This window comes from Leuresthes tenuis, unplaced genomic scaffold, assembly GCF_036924035.1.
Source record: "Leuresthes tenuis unplaced genomic scaffold, fLeuTen1.0.hap1 SCAF_7, whole genome shotgun sequence".
Classification (NCBI taxonomy): Eukaryota; Metazoa; Chordata; class Actinopteri; order Atheriniformes; family Atherinopsidae; genus Leuresthes; species Leuresthes tenuis.
In genome coordinates, this window is record NW_027325361.1 from 2,998,221 (window position 1) to 3,012,771 (window position 14,551).

Genomic DNA, 14,551 nt, shown 5'->3' on the forward strand with positions numbered 1-14,551 from the left:
AACAGTATCCCTTTGACCTACGATTTGAACAGTATCTGTGGATTTGATAGAGCTTCCCAAAATACAGCAAGCCAATTTAATTTCAGTGGTGGAAAATCAATACAGGCCAGTGTCCTATTTACCTGCAGAATATCCAGGGAGAAGATGACTGAAAACCTCTTCCTGACGCGATTAGACAGATATCCTTCCGATGACTTCATGAACCTCAAGTTTGGTTTTAAAAATAAAAACAAACAAGATACACAAATAAAGTTTAAATGATTGAACTTGAGGGCTACAGACAGCAAACCTGGTTGTGTTCGTACATGAGATGCATTTGAGCACCAAGATTAAAATAGCAGCTTTTATTCTGACTTACACGATTGATCAATTTGAACTAATTACAAAGATCATCAATCAATAGCTGACTGGACCATTTCCATGACATATTATTTATTTCAAGCTGGTGTGTAGTCAGCAGTTTTTAAGTGTTAGGGAACAGAATCCTTCCAAAGTAACCTTTTAGTTAATTGTTATTCAGTTGGTCTGAGAGTGGAAAATGTGATTTAAAGGCAGGAAATCTTTCAGGGAAAGTTGCTGCTCCTGCGTTGGCAGACAGTCCTCTTGACTCTGCTTTGGGAACGGTGACAGTAATACCCCTTTGTAATTTGTGTTGCCCTCCTACACTCCTTGGAACATAAAGTGGGGGCTCGTCCGGGATTGGTTGCAGTGGAACCTGACTGACACAAAAACAAAAGTACCAGAGGATGTTTTTCTGATGCCAAGGTGTTGAGCAAAACTAAAACATATCTGCAGAACAATTATTTATTGAAATTGAATTAAATCTTTCAACAATTTACTCACTCATTTTTATGTTGCACATAAGGGAGCCATTAGAGCTTGTTACCAGAGTGGTGCATGGGTGAGTTTGGACATATTAACATTAAAAAATGGGTTTGCATCAGTAGTTCACAGACAAGTCCTGGAGACACTTTGAGAATGATTTAATTAATTCATCAAAGAAAACGATGGAGGTATTTTAATGTCAAATGCCACATTTTAATCCAAACTAGCATGTTGTATTATAAAAAATCAAGTGTTTTGACCAGGTTATTTCTGTCCTGCCTCCATAGACATACAGTCTTGTGGAAAGAAAAGTACATCCTCATTCAATTTTAAGGTTTTAAGTATCAGGATATAATGAGAAGTCATCTGGTCAAGTAAATATAACCTCAGATAAACAACAACATGTGACATATTACACTGTGTCTGTATCTTTTAACTTATCTAGACTGTTGCTTGTTTTCAGTAAATGTTTCAATCTAGTTCAATTTGGATAAATAAAAAACGTAAAATTCACAATTTAAATGAATAACCCCTAAGGGTTGTCTTTTGATATTGTATAAAATTGTTTATAATTTCTCCAGAAATAGCGATGCTTTTGTAATTATAGGCTTAGAGCACCCCCCACTGCAGTTAAGATGAAAACGGCTCACTGAACCTGACGGCATGTGTTGTTATTATTAGGGCTGTCAAATGATTTTTAATCGCGATTAATCGCGTCTTTCCGTAGTTAACTCGCGATTAATCTTGATATTGAAAATATAGAATTAAAATCAAATAAAAATGTCTTTTATCGTTTTTTTCTTCTTTTAAATAAATAAATAAAGTGAAATAGATATAAATAAATAAATAAAAAAGTGCCTTGTAGACCCAGTTGACATGTCTATTTCAGAAATGCATAAAATGCCACAACAATGTGGTCTTATTGAACTGAAGAACTGAAACTGAAGAGGTAGTAGACAACAAACAACAAACATAACAGGGCCTAATGACAGTTAAGTGAATGAAAAACTGCACTATGTTGACTATGACAGCCTTAGTTATTATCCATGTGAGACTGACTGCTTGACATTAAGGCCTTTTCCTTCCACATGTGCTCCATTTGTGGAAATACTGAATACAAACTGAAATGCATAACAGCAGACTGAGGTCTGAAAAGATTTCATGGGAAATGTCATTGAAAAGGGCAGAAGGTTGCGGATAAGCATCGAGGAGACTGTGTGCTGAAAGTGAATCCCCTTTCTGAGACTCAGCTCACCTAAGGGTTGCTGAGGATTAGGATCTGACATGAGAGAGAAAGAGAGACTGACCTTGATGGTTTTAGGGAGAGAAAATTACTTTTCATCCCGGCTGGCTGTGAGGATGAGGGGTGATGAGTGACACAAGAGAGCTTAATTCAGGCTGCAGGATGGAGGGAGGGGACGGTGCGGCGGACGGCTGAGTGGGGAGGTGGAATCGAGCATTTGTCTGGCTCGGGTCATATCTGATTAAAGTATGTGAGTCCGGTATGAGGGGTAATTTTCATCAGGCAACCAGATAAGCCGGAGCTGCTCAGACATAGATGCTTTGTTATTCAGCAGGACTCGATCGCAGGCGAGTGTCCTCCGCTGCCGTCACAATCCCAGCTGATTAACACAGCAATCGAGAGGATGATGTTCCTATCTCTCCTTTTTTTAAACCCCTTTTCCATTTTTTTCCTCCCTGGTGTCTCTCGGTATCATTTAGAGCTTGGTATGTGTCAGGTTGGCTTTTTTTTGGATGTGTTCCAGTCTTCTTTCAGGCTTGATTTATTATTCCTCAGAAATGATGGCATCTCCTCTCTTGTGATTTAACAACTGAACGTTCTGGCTTTGTCATTTTTTTCAGGTCAAGTACATCTGATCAGATCTGATCCTTTACCTGACATCAACCCCATATTATCAATGACTGTGGACATGTGCTTGTTTTCTTCTGGCACTCTTCTTTCTATTTTTGTTGTTTATTTTCTATCTTTAAGCTACATTGGTTCCAGGTTTCTTTCTGACACTTCCTGGGTTGACCCGCATGGCTCAAATCAATGGATCATTGCTCAGAACAAGCTGTTGAGGAGAGGCATTTCTCTTGACTCGGGTGTGCTGGAAATGGGAAACACGAAGACCAGAGTTGAAAAACACTGCCTTAGAAGGTCACATAACCTTTGGTTTTCTTTGCACTTTCATGGCCAGTATTCCTGCCAACAGCCACTGTTGTTAGCTCACTCAAGCTCATACATTACGTCTAGTTTTGATGGCAATCTTTTCACACTTCAGCTGTCATGCTGCCAGCTGTCCTCACTGACAAAAAGTGCGCTTCGGTCAGTTGAAGTCGCATTCAAACGCACCTTTTGTCTAGATTATATGGTTTTATAGATGGTAGAAATAGTGATTTACCATCATAGTGGTCTGTAGATGGTTTTCATAGATGGAAAATTAGTTAAAACCATGCCTCTGAGTTCCCAAATTGATCAATTTCCTACTCACATGGTCCCAGTTACACTTGATTTAATTTTTTCCATCCTCACCTATTCATAGAGGTCCACTGAGTCCTTTCAGCCTGTATTATATAAACCAGAAGTGAAGGTTCATCCTTTTAAAATGGATTTTGATTGACAGAAAATCCCTTTTTTTCATTATTCTTTAATGATTCGGACACATAAAGTCGCCAACTAACTACAATAAAAATCCAATATCACCACAACAAGTTGGAGCAACTAAATTAGCTTTAAAACATTGGATGTACAATAGAAAACAAATAAGATTAACAGTTTTCTGGGTAAAAAAAGGCATTTTATTTGTATCTTAACACATATTATAGGAATGACAGTAGCAGTATTTGTCAGTATTTTAACCTATAACCCAAATAAAATCATATTCAGAGTAAGTAATAATTAGACTAAATTATGTGGAGAATGCTAACATTCGTCATAGCATGTAGATCCCATCTGGGTTTTCATAGCATCTGGTGACAAACTGCTGCCTGTTGACTCTTTGTCTCCAAGTTGCCAGGTTTGCATAAAAAGAGGCAACTTTGAGCCTCTTTTATAAGGATTTAATCACTTGTTTTGGACTAAATTTGTTGTTTCAGTCAGAAGATCTTACAAAGCCAGAGACCGCATCAGAACAGAAATACTGTCGTACAAAGAAGACTTACTTAAAGGGGAACTCTGGTATTTTAAAACCTGGACCTTATTTCTGGCATGAAATACGTTCATCTGCTCACCGAGAACAGTTTGGTGAAAGTCGGCGTCCTTCAGAAGATATTTAGATAACTGGAGATCCATATAACGGAGAGAACGGGGCTTAGAGGATGCAGCCTCTAAATAAGGCATTATCTGTCTTTATTTCACCAATACTTTAAGAAGAATGAATGAATGAACGTGTGCTATAGCTCTGTTAGCTCATAGCTGCTGTGTTGTTGTTATTGGTGGCTATCGGGGGGCTTATAGAGCCGCATAGAGGCTCTATAAGCTCAGCCCTTTAAGGGCTGAGGGATGAATTGGAGACATGTCTGGATTATATGGTTTTATAGATGTCCACTGAGTTCTTTCGGCCCATCACAGCCCAAAGATCTGACTGAGGGCGCCGACGATGCCTGGATCAGTCTCCATTCAGGAAAACAACATATGCCAGACTCAGAGGACAAGGACCCAAAGAACATCATGGATGTTTACTTTGAGGAGACACTTTTCAGGAGAATCTATTTCATTCACAACTGACTCCAAAGGTGATATGAATGGGCAAACCTACTGGGACTCTGCAGATGAACACATGGACATGGAAGACATGAACTCCCTGTTAGGAACCGGTGCCGACCAGGCAGATGTACTGTATGTGATATGTAGGAAGTGAGCCCCATGTGCTTTCATGTCATAATAAAACGGGACTGTCAGCCCGATTCTGTCATTGGAAGCCCAAGAACAAGCTGGAGAAATCGTTTATTAAATAAAGTATTTATTAGTGGTCACAAATAAAGTATATTGCCGCAGGAACTCCGTCAGGCTGAGCCCCGATATCCGGAAACATTTCATGTTTATATTCAGCTTTATCTCACAGAAGTTGTATTGACACTTGTCAGAGTATAATTGGCCAGGTTTTTTGGCCTTGTTGTGTTCTTTGGATGTGATAAACTGTTTTAGGCGTGGATCTAATGTACCAGACCTATCTAACCCAATAGAGATGTTCTGTCTGACCCAGTTGTTTATGTCATTCTAAGGTCTTGGACCATTTTAAGGTCATCGATTGTGCAGCATGAGCAGAGTGGAAAAGTACCAGCTAGGAACATTATTTAGGAAAATACAGAATATTAATACATAATGTCTAAGAACAAAGCCAATTATAACAGACCAAAAAGGGAAAAAGAGATCGTTCAGCAAAGAAAATGTCATTTTTGTTGTTTATTTTTAATTATCTATGGTTTTAGCAGTTATCAGTGTGCTTGAACACATAAAACCATTATAATTTACGAAAACCGCTGAATCAGTGGGAGTCCTGTGCTTGTTTCCTTCCAACAGGAGTTTCCTTAAGTAATAACAGAAAATAACATCTATCTGCAGCACTTTCTCTCCAAGTTGACCTTGTGATTGAGTGCCGACCCGTCCGGGGCCTGCTCTGGGACATTTGGGCTCGCCACCCTGACCCTTTAACCTAAGTCAGAGATCATACACTAATCAGTCTGGGTACAGCATCCATTTAGCCACCATTCTGTCAATCACAGCATTTCAAACATTGCAAACAAAGCATGAACATAATTTAGAGTTCACACATGGTTGATTCGACTTTGCACTTTTGCTACAGCTTACGACTTGATGGTTGATAAAAAAGTCCTTCAGTTGGGACAGCTGAACCTCAGAAAGCCACAGTGGCGTCCGCAGTGACTCACTGGATGTCATGATTGATTTAAGGGTCAGTAAGTTCAATACATTTCCTCTGAGCCGGTCTTCAGACGCCTGATGTGATCTTAATTGAGTCTGGTTCATCCTCCCAAAAGAAAATAGAAGGGAGAGAGAAACGCAGATCTCAGATCTACAGAGGTACAAGTAACATATAAGAGATCAAATTTCACATAGTTTTACATTAGTTCAACGCAAATGCTGTCTAAACATATGATGAATAAAAAGGTTTCCAAACAGTAACCTTGTTCCTCTTTTGAAGGATATCAACAGAAGCATCACAGACCTGTTTTAGACTTGCAGGATCACCTGAGAACACCTGAACAACCTTTAATGTTTTCATCGAGCAACAGAAGCAGCAGATGGTAAATGGACTTGTACTTGTATAGCGCTTTTCTTTTCTTTTCTCAAAGCGCTTCACTACACACACATTCATACAGCACGTCTTAAGACTCTTAAGACTCTTAAGATACTTAACTACGTGCTTTTCTAATCATTCACACACATTCATACCCCAGTGATACACTGGGAGGCAACGTGGGGTTCAGTGTCTTGCCCAAGGACTCTTCGACATGTATCCTGGGGAAGCCAGAGTCGAACCACCGACCTTCCGATTGGTGGGCGACTGCTCTTCCTCCTGAGCTCTTCTCGCTCTCACAGACGCTCAGTTTCAGGGAGTCGGACGGGACTCTCAGAATCATGCATCGAGAGATGAACTCTGGAGAGTTGAACATGATTGGAACAACCTGCCCAGCAGTGTTGCCAGATGTACGATAATTATCGTATTTGTACGATAATTTTGCCCTGTGTACGATGTTCGATCAATAATCCCAAAAAAAGGCCAAATATACGATAATTTGACCATTCTGTGAATGTCTGGTTGTAATCAGCCTGTTGCAACTGTCTGTCTGTCTTTTGTGAACCCTGAAGGCGTTTCCATTTCCACGTGACAAGTTTTAAGACAAGTTTTCTATGTGAGCTACGTTTGCCTCAGAAGTTCCTAACAGTAGGTGGCCTCCCGGCCTCATCATTTGGCTCATTAGTTCCCACTCGTCATTGTTTACGGGGACATTTAGCCTAACGCACCTGCTGATGCAAAGCCGTGAGCCTGTTAGATGCTGTTCAGAGTGACTAAAGCGCATCAATAGACTTGTTATTTTGGTTATGACGGGTGTACGATAATTTCCCTCAAAATACGCTAATTTTATGTCTCTGGTACGATAAAACTACATTTCCCACCTGGCAACACTGCTTTCTAGTACCTTGAAGAAATGACCTTCTGAGCGGACCAATCACAGCCCGCGAGGTGCCCGTCAGGCGTAGTTACGTCATCGAAATGATGGAGAAGTATAAACTTCGCTTAAGGCCGCAGTGATGGGGGCTGAGCTTCCTCTTTTTGGCATGTTTATAAAGAAGAGGAACAGCAACTGGTTTACAAGAACATCTTTTTTTTTGCGCTAATAAAGTCTGCGACTGCAAAAGCGGCCTGAAGGGTTAGGGTTAGGGTTAGGGTGCATGACACGATGCAACATGAGCATCAGTCCCCACCTAAAAAGGCAGAAACAGGCTGGTGTTTACATGTATTTTAGAAGTCCTGTCCCCTCTGACAGAGTCGGACTCCTGGGTTCCTTCTATGTAGCTTATTGTTAGCTTTTTATAAAGCTGTTATATCTTTATTTGTAAGTCGCTTTGGATAAAAGCGTCTGATAAATACAGAAACATAAACAAGTCCAGTTTTGGTCAAATGCAATATATCGATGTTTTTCTTAATGTTGTGTGAATGTAATAACTGAGTTTATTTAATTATTTTCTTCATAGCTTTAATCTATCTTTTATATCCTGAAACTTTTCCTGATTTTGGCATCAGAACCACTTTAGTTCAGAATGGAATCAACAAATTAAACTTTGGCCAAAGTTCAAGAAGACAGATTTCTTCCCTGAAGCTAATCTCTTCAGCCAGTATTTTTCTCTATAAATCCTTCATTCCTTCGTCAGGTTCTGGTTCTGTTTCTGTCAGACCTCCACCACCAGCAGCACATCCCCTCTCTAATATTACTTTGGGTTGTGCTCTCCAAAGACTTCTCCACTGCTGCACCCTTAAATGAACACCTCTAACTACCAGGTGAAACTTTCATTGTCACTGGTAAAAAATAAACCCTGAATTCACATTTAGATCTGCCTGCTTTTTCTGATCCTCCACCTTCTCTCGGCCACAGCTGAGCTGAGACTGAAGAGGGAAAAACCAACGTGTTTTTGCTGTTCATACCAACAATTTGAGACTATTATTGTTTGTGTTTACCGTCCTCTTTTTTCACTCCACAGCAAGAAGATTCTGTGGATTCTGAGGCCTTCTTTTGTGTGGAGTTGTCCTCACAAAGATGGACGTTAAGTGAATGTTTCTTTCCAAGTTGGCCGCAGGTGTGAGCCATCGGTCCATAAAGTTCCACACCTTTCACTGCATGTCAGCTGGGACGAGCTCCAGGGCCCCACAGGTTCAAATAAAGATGGATGGGTCTGAAATCCATCACACAAAACACTTACATGCATGAAGGAAGGAGCATTTACACTCCAGAGGGATGTTAGAACACAGAAATCTTTACCTCCCAGAATTCTGATCTGTCCTGATTTTGATTTGGCAAATTTATATAAATCAGTTTTCTTTCTTTGTGTATTTTAAGATTTGACTTAATATTTTATTAATTAGTGGTAGTTTTCGTTTTCATCAGGAGCAGTTTCAGTCTGTGTCTTATCTCAGCTGATCTGTAATTAAAGCAGGTTCCTGTTGGACCACTGAGCTCCGTGTCTATCTCACTCCGCTGGGGCTGAATTCTAATCACATAACAGTGAAAAAGGGACCGAAGAAAGAAAGTATTATGAACTCACCTCTTTTGCTGAGCGTCGCCCCACCTGGGGCTGGACATGTAGCTCCCAGCGTCCCTGCTCTAGGCAGTGGTACATTTCAGATCCGAGAGCAGTGGAGGAAGTGTCGTGACTCCTCCAGGTTCATCGGATCGCCCGCTCCATGCATCGTACGGGAGCAGGGAGGGTTCTTAATGTGCGGCTGACCGCCGTGCGGTTCCACGGCCGAGGAGTCCCGGCTGCATTTTTCACAATTGCCGCGTTTTTAATGTCGCGTGCAGAGAGCAAAAACATTTGTTTGGGACGTTTCTTTCGCTGTTGATGCCATTGTTCCCGGTCACACTCCAGCACTGCAATGTTTTGACTTCACTTCTGGGGGGAAATTAAACGCTCGACGCTTTATATTCCATCTTTATTCGTGCGTAAAAGCCGCGCTGCCCGTGAAAAAACGACGCGCTGTGCCTTTCTTCAGGGAAAAAGGTAAGTTTTCAGACGCACTGATGAGCTCGAGTCAGAAGGAGACTCTGGCATCTGAAGGAGCCTTTGGGATTATAACAGACAACGCTGAAAATAATGTTACTTTAACGGACGACGGGTTTGAAGAGTTTTGTGTTTCTCAGTGTGATGCGTCCTCTGGGGATTCTTTGCGCCTCGGTGACCCTGCAAGTCCTCCCCTTTATGTTGTAATTTCATGGAAGACACAATGTTTTTATGTAACACAAGCGCAATAAAGGACTGGAGCTATTTTCTGTCTCAGATCTTGCCCCTGATGAATAAAACCACCGGCTTGGTCAACATGGATAAAGCGGAGACTGTGACCACCACCGTGGTGACATCTCTGCAGCCGGACGGCGCCCTGAGTGCGAGTAACCCGCCTCTCAACTCCAACCATACCTCCGGCATGATCTTCCAGTACTCTTACTCAGAGAGTGACCTGCTCTACACGGACTACAGGACTCCTGTGCGAGAATCCATCCCGCTGCCCAAAGCGGTCCTCTACCTGGTCATGGCAGCGCTGGTGGTGGTGGCCGTGGCGTATGCAATAGTTGGACACCTGGTCAAAGATGTGGTGAATGACTTTGTCGGTATGTGACCCCTAATGTGAGTGTATGTGTGTGCCTGCGTGTGCATACAGTCCGCGTGGGATTGAAGGAGCTTGGAAAAGCATGGAATCACTGTAAGAAAAAGGGAGTAAAGTATTTTTGAGATATTCATATCCACACTTTTCTGCCGCTGCTTAGAAAAACACTCGTGTTAACACTCTGGATCAATAGAAAAGGATGGCTTTGGGGGGTAAAAAGTAGGCAAACAGAATACGTACTCTGTGTGGTAGATGACTGGAGAGGGCGTACATTTGGGGTATTTTGCCGTGCCTCCCTCGATAAAATCCAAGTAATTCTAATGCAGATGTAGAGCAGCTCTGCTCTCATATCAGCTGATGACCTTGTGATGGAGTCCTGGCAAACATCAGCAAGTGTGTGTGCGAAACGAAGAGGGGGTCTGCTGTTTTTCTATTTTTCGAAGAACTTCCTGTGAATGATACATAACGAATGAAAGTATGAAACAAAGGCTTTATTTTTAGAGGAATGACTTGACTGGATGTACAGTTGATTCATTTAAAGCAGAAAACAAGATTTTTAAGTCAGGACAGAGGGAAACGATGACTCAGCAGCTTCAGGGGAGCCTTAAACTGAAGATCTCAAGTCTCTTTGGATGAATTTTGTTGAAATTATTCAGTATTTGCACAATGATTTTCCGAGATCTTCAGTGAATGACGAAAACAAAATATTATCGGAGTTTAGGGCTCTTGGATTTATTTGAATTTCACCCAAATCTGAGCAGAGGTTATGTAACTTTAGGGGATTTTAGTACACTGCAGCTCATTTTTGGAGCAAACAGACCTGTGGTGGAAAAAAAACAATAAAGAATGACATGAGATGTTTTTATTGTACTATTATGGCATAGTTTTTAGAATTAAATGTCCAAATACACAGATATTAATGTCTCTTTTCTAAAAACGGAAACATTAAATTCTTAAATCTGGTTGTATTGTCAGATAAAAGCAACAAAATGTTAGATTTGATGGTGGACGATACATTTTGGGATGATGACAGTAATTGTACATCAGTACAGCCACATCCCTCATAACGCTGAGCTCATTCACCAAATTATTTGGGGCCACATGAAGCTTTTCCAGACTGTTTTTCTGCTCTAATAAAATTCAGACTAACCACTCAAGAGACTAAAAGACGACGTCTGCACAGTGAATTCAGCTGTACTTACATGTATGATGATCTCCCACAGAGGAAGTTAGAAGCAGCAGAATTTATGTGCAATTCAGTGCAACGATTCATTTAAATATTTACGAACATAATACAGAATATGAGGCAGAAACAGAGTTTTTTATCAGTTCTGAGCAGCTTTAAAGTGGTCTGAGCTCCTTTATTCTCCAACAAACCCTCTGAGACGAGCTTTCTGTCATTTCTTTAAGGAGTCTTCAGGAATAGTTCTCCAGGCTTCTTGAAGGACATCCCAAAGCTCTTCTTTGGATGTGGGCTGCCTTTTGTTCCGTTCTCTGTCAGATGATCCCACACTGCTTCAATAATGTTGAGGTCCGGGCTCTGGGGAGGATTCATCCCTCCATAAGACCTGTTGCCACTGATTTTCAGTCCACTTCTTGTGTCATTTGGCACAGCTCAGCCTTTTCTCCCTGTTTCCCTTCCTTAAGAACGGCTTCTTGACAGCCACCCTTCCATGGAGACCATTTCTGATGAGGCTTGGGCCAACAGTAGATGGATCAGCTGAAGGTCCAGATGCATCTCTCAGGTCCTGTCAGGTCACAGCTGGATTTTTTCCTCTTTCTTAAGGACATCACTTTCAGATCCTGTTCATCTGCTGTAGATAGTTTTTTAGGCCTGACACTTCTTCTTTTGTCCTCCACTTGTCCAGTTTCCTCAAATGTTTTAAGGACACACTGCACACCATGCTGAGATATGCCAAGTTTTCAGCTAATAGCTCTTTGGGAATCACCTTGTTGCTGCAGAAATCCTATTTTCTGTCTGTCAAACTGTGTTTTCTTTGCTGTTTTTCATAGATGCAGCTAAAGAAATGGGAACAAATGATGTGTCTTTGTGACAAAGAGCCTAAAGATCCAGTTTAAAATGGCTTCTTTGCTAAGTTGTCTGTTCTGTGTCGACACAACACTGGTTCATCCCTTGAGTTAGGAGCCTTTTTTCTGCCTGAATGCTTCATAGCTCAGAGTTAAGTGGCTTAACAAAGAAAAAACACATTCCTCTGAAAATGCTGGAGAATTGTTGCTCAAGACCACTTAAAAGATTACAAAAAAAGTCTGGCTGCTCGGAAGCAAAATATAGAGAAATGAGGGCTGGATCAAAAGCTTTGCACCAAACTGTCATTTTTCATAACCAACAGATAGATAAGATCATCAGCTGTTCTTTAGCTCCTGGAACTCGATGTGCTCTGACACGCCTGTCCTGTCGTTCACTCTCCGCAGGTGGAGGCAGGTCAATTGTTGCTGAAGGTGACGGCGAAACCAGTGAGCCAGGTAAAAAACAAAGCTGACGTGGGTCACAGCCTGCAGCACTTAGCTTTGCCACAGAGACATGCTGACACTCCTCCTCATCGTCTGCTGAGCTGTGAGAGACTTTTTTACCCCACACAACCCTCCCACCTGCACATGAAAACTCACATTCACACAAACACCGGAGCTCCTGGGTATTTTGTGGGAGTGTAAATGTGGAGGATCTGTGTTCTGCAGCTGTTTTCCTTCACACCAGAGGAAGGTTAAAAAGACTCTGCCAGACCTCGTGATCACAGCAACACTTTAATTACAGGGTGCCACATCAAAAAAGCAAAGCAGTTGTTCTCTGGAATGATGCCGAGCAAAGCAGAAGACTTTAGACTAAGCTCACTTGTATTTTGTGTAAGATATGCACAGAACTGCGGGATTTGTCCAGTCCTGAGTGCCAACACTCTTTAGTAAAATACCCTCTTAATCAGGTAAATGTTGGTGCCTTATTATGTAGTTGAATCAGTGCACAGAAAGTCGAACATTAAAACGTGGATTCAAGAGTTTTCCACAGAAATTATGTCTATTTCTGCAAAGAAAAAATGCCAAATCACCCAAATAATTTCAAAGATGATGCAAAAAAGTCAGTTTAACACCAATTTGATCAGATGGGTGCAAACATAAAAGCTCAGAATAACAGGCCCAGTTAGTCCCCTTTGCACCTGGATCTTGGATGTAGATGTAAAGGTTCGTAAATCCCCATTTTGCTGATCTTCTGTCTGTTCTTTACACTCACAGCTGTCAGCCTTAGTCTCAGCTTCTTGTCTGACAGAACGATGATTGATGTGTCTCAGTTCAGAAAGGCAGTACCACACATAAAGGGGCTGCTGTGTCTCACCAGAATCAATTTTATGCTGCTCTGCCTCTGATGGACTTCCAGAGCCTGAACCCATCGCCACATTCTGTCAGATTAAGATTGTGGCCCCGTTGTGTTCATGTTCTAAATATTCAGATGGCTTGTTTCTGCGCTGTGTGTTAATGTTTCAGCATGTAAGTGAATGCACTTTATCTCTGTAAAAACGTGTAAAAAACTCGAAGTTCCACAGTTCTGCCTGTGAAGAAAAATCATTTAAAGTTATTTATGACCTCAGATGAACATCAACACGTGACATATCATACAGATTATTATTTACTGAACAAGAGGGTAAATAACAGCCAGGGGCTGCTGATCAATGCTCTGATTAACTGATCATCAGTCAGTGTGAGCAGCTCCATAAAAGCAGAAGTTCTGTCAGTTTAACACGATGCCAAGGAGGAAAGACACCAGCAATGATCTCAGAGAAGCAGCTGCTGCTGCCCATCAGTCTGGGAAGGGTTATAAGGCCATTTCCAAACTATCTGGAGTCCATCATTCTACAGAGAGAAAGATTATTCACAAGTGGAAAACATTCAGGACAGCTGTCAATCTTCCCAGGAGTGGACGTCCCAGCAAGTTCACCCCAAGGTGAAGAAGCCCAGAGCTACATCTCAGACTCTACAGGCCTCAGTTAGCATGTTAAAGGTCAAAGGTCACCCCAAGGTGAAGAAGCCCAGAGCTACATCTCAGACTCTACAGGCCTCAGTTAGCGTGCTAAAGGTTAAAGGTCACCCCAAGGTGAAGAAGCCCAGAGCTACATCTCAGACTCTACAGGCCTCAGTTAGCATGTTAAAGGTTAAAGGTCACCCCAAGGTGAAAAAGCCCAGAGCTACATCTCAGACTCTACAGGCCTCAGTTAGCATGTTAAAGGTTAAAGGTCACCCCAGGGTGAAAAAGCCAAGAGCTACATCTCAGACTCTCCAGGCCTCAGTTAGCATGTTAAAGGTTAAAGGTCACCCCAGGGTGAAAAAGCCCAGAGCTACATCTCAGACTCTACAGGCCTCAGTTAGCATGTTAAAGGTTAAAGGTCATGACAGCACAGTTAGAAAAAGACTGAACAAGGATGGCTTGTTTGGAAGGGCTGCAGGAGAAAGCCTCTTCTCTCTAAAAAGAACATGGCAGCACAGCTTAGGTTTGCAAAGCTGCATCTGAACAAAGCTCAAGACTTCTGGAACAATGTCCTTTGGACAGACCAGAGAAAAGTGGAGATGTTTGGTCCTAATGCACAGCAGCACGTTTGGAGGAAACCAAACACAGCAGATCAGCACAAACACCTCATACCAGCTGTCAAGCACGGTGGTGGAGGGCTGATGATCTGGGCTGGTTCTGCAGCCACAGGACCTGGGCACCTTGCAGTCATTGAGTCCACCATGAACTCCTCTGGATACCAAAGTATTCTAGAGTCAGATGTGAGGCCATCTGTCCCACAGCTAAAGCTGGGCTGAAACTGGCTCATCAACAGGACAAAGATCCCAAACACAGCAGCAGATCTACAGCAGAATGTGGGAAAAAGAAAAGA

At 41.9% G+C, this 14,551-nt stretch overlaps 3 protein-coding genes across 3 annotated transcripts in view; 1 reads left to right on the plus strand and 2 right to left on the minus strand.

Moving 5' to 3' along the window:
• The window catches only part of pycr3 (pyrroline-5-carboxylate reductase 3), a 404,375-nt gene that overhangs the window by 163,977 nt on the left and 225,847 nt on the right, over positions 1-14,551 (minus strand). The window lies entirely within an intron of this gene.
• The window catches only part of LOC140311520 (GDP-L-fucose synthase-like), a 344,973-nt gene that overhangs the window by 90,236 nt on the left and 240,186 nt on the right, over positions 1-14,551 (minus strand). The window lies entirely within an intron of this gene.
• On the plus strand, positions 8,742-9,755 carry LOC140311255 (uncharacterized). Its single transcript, XM_072388646.1, has one exon. The coding sequence runs from the start codon at positions 9,279-9,281 to the stop codon at positions 9,678-9,680; it is 402 nt and encodes a 133-aa protein (XP_072244747.1). The 5' UTR covers positions 8,742-9,278; the 3' UTR covers positions 9,681-9,755.

Excerpts from the sequence above, each read along its gene's own strand:
- LOC140311255 (XM_072388646.1), top strand. The coding sequence starts at position 9,279 with ATGGAAGACACAATGTTTTTATGTAACACAAGCGCAATAAAGGACTGG.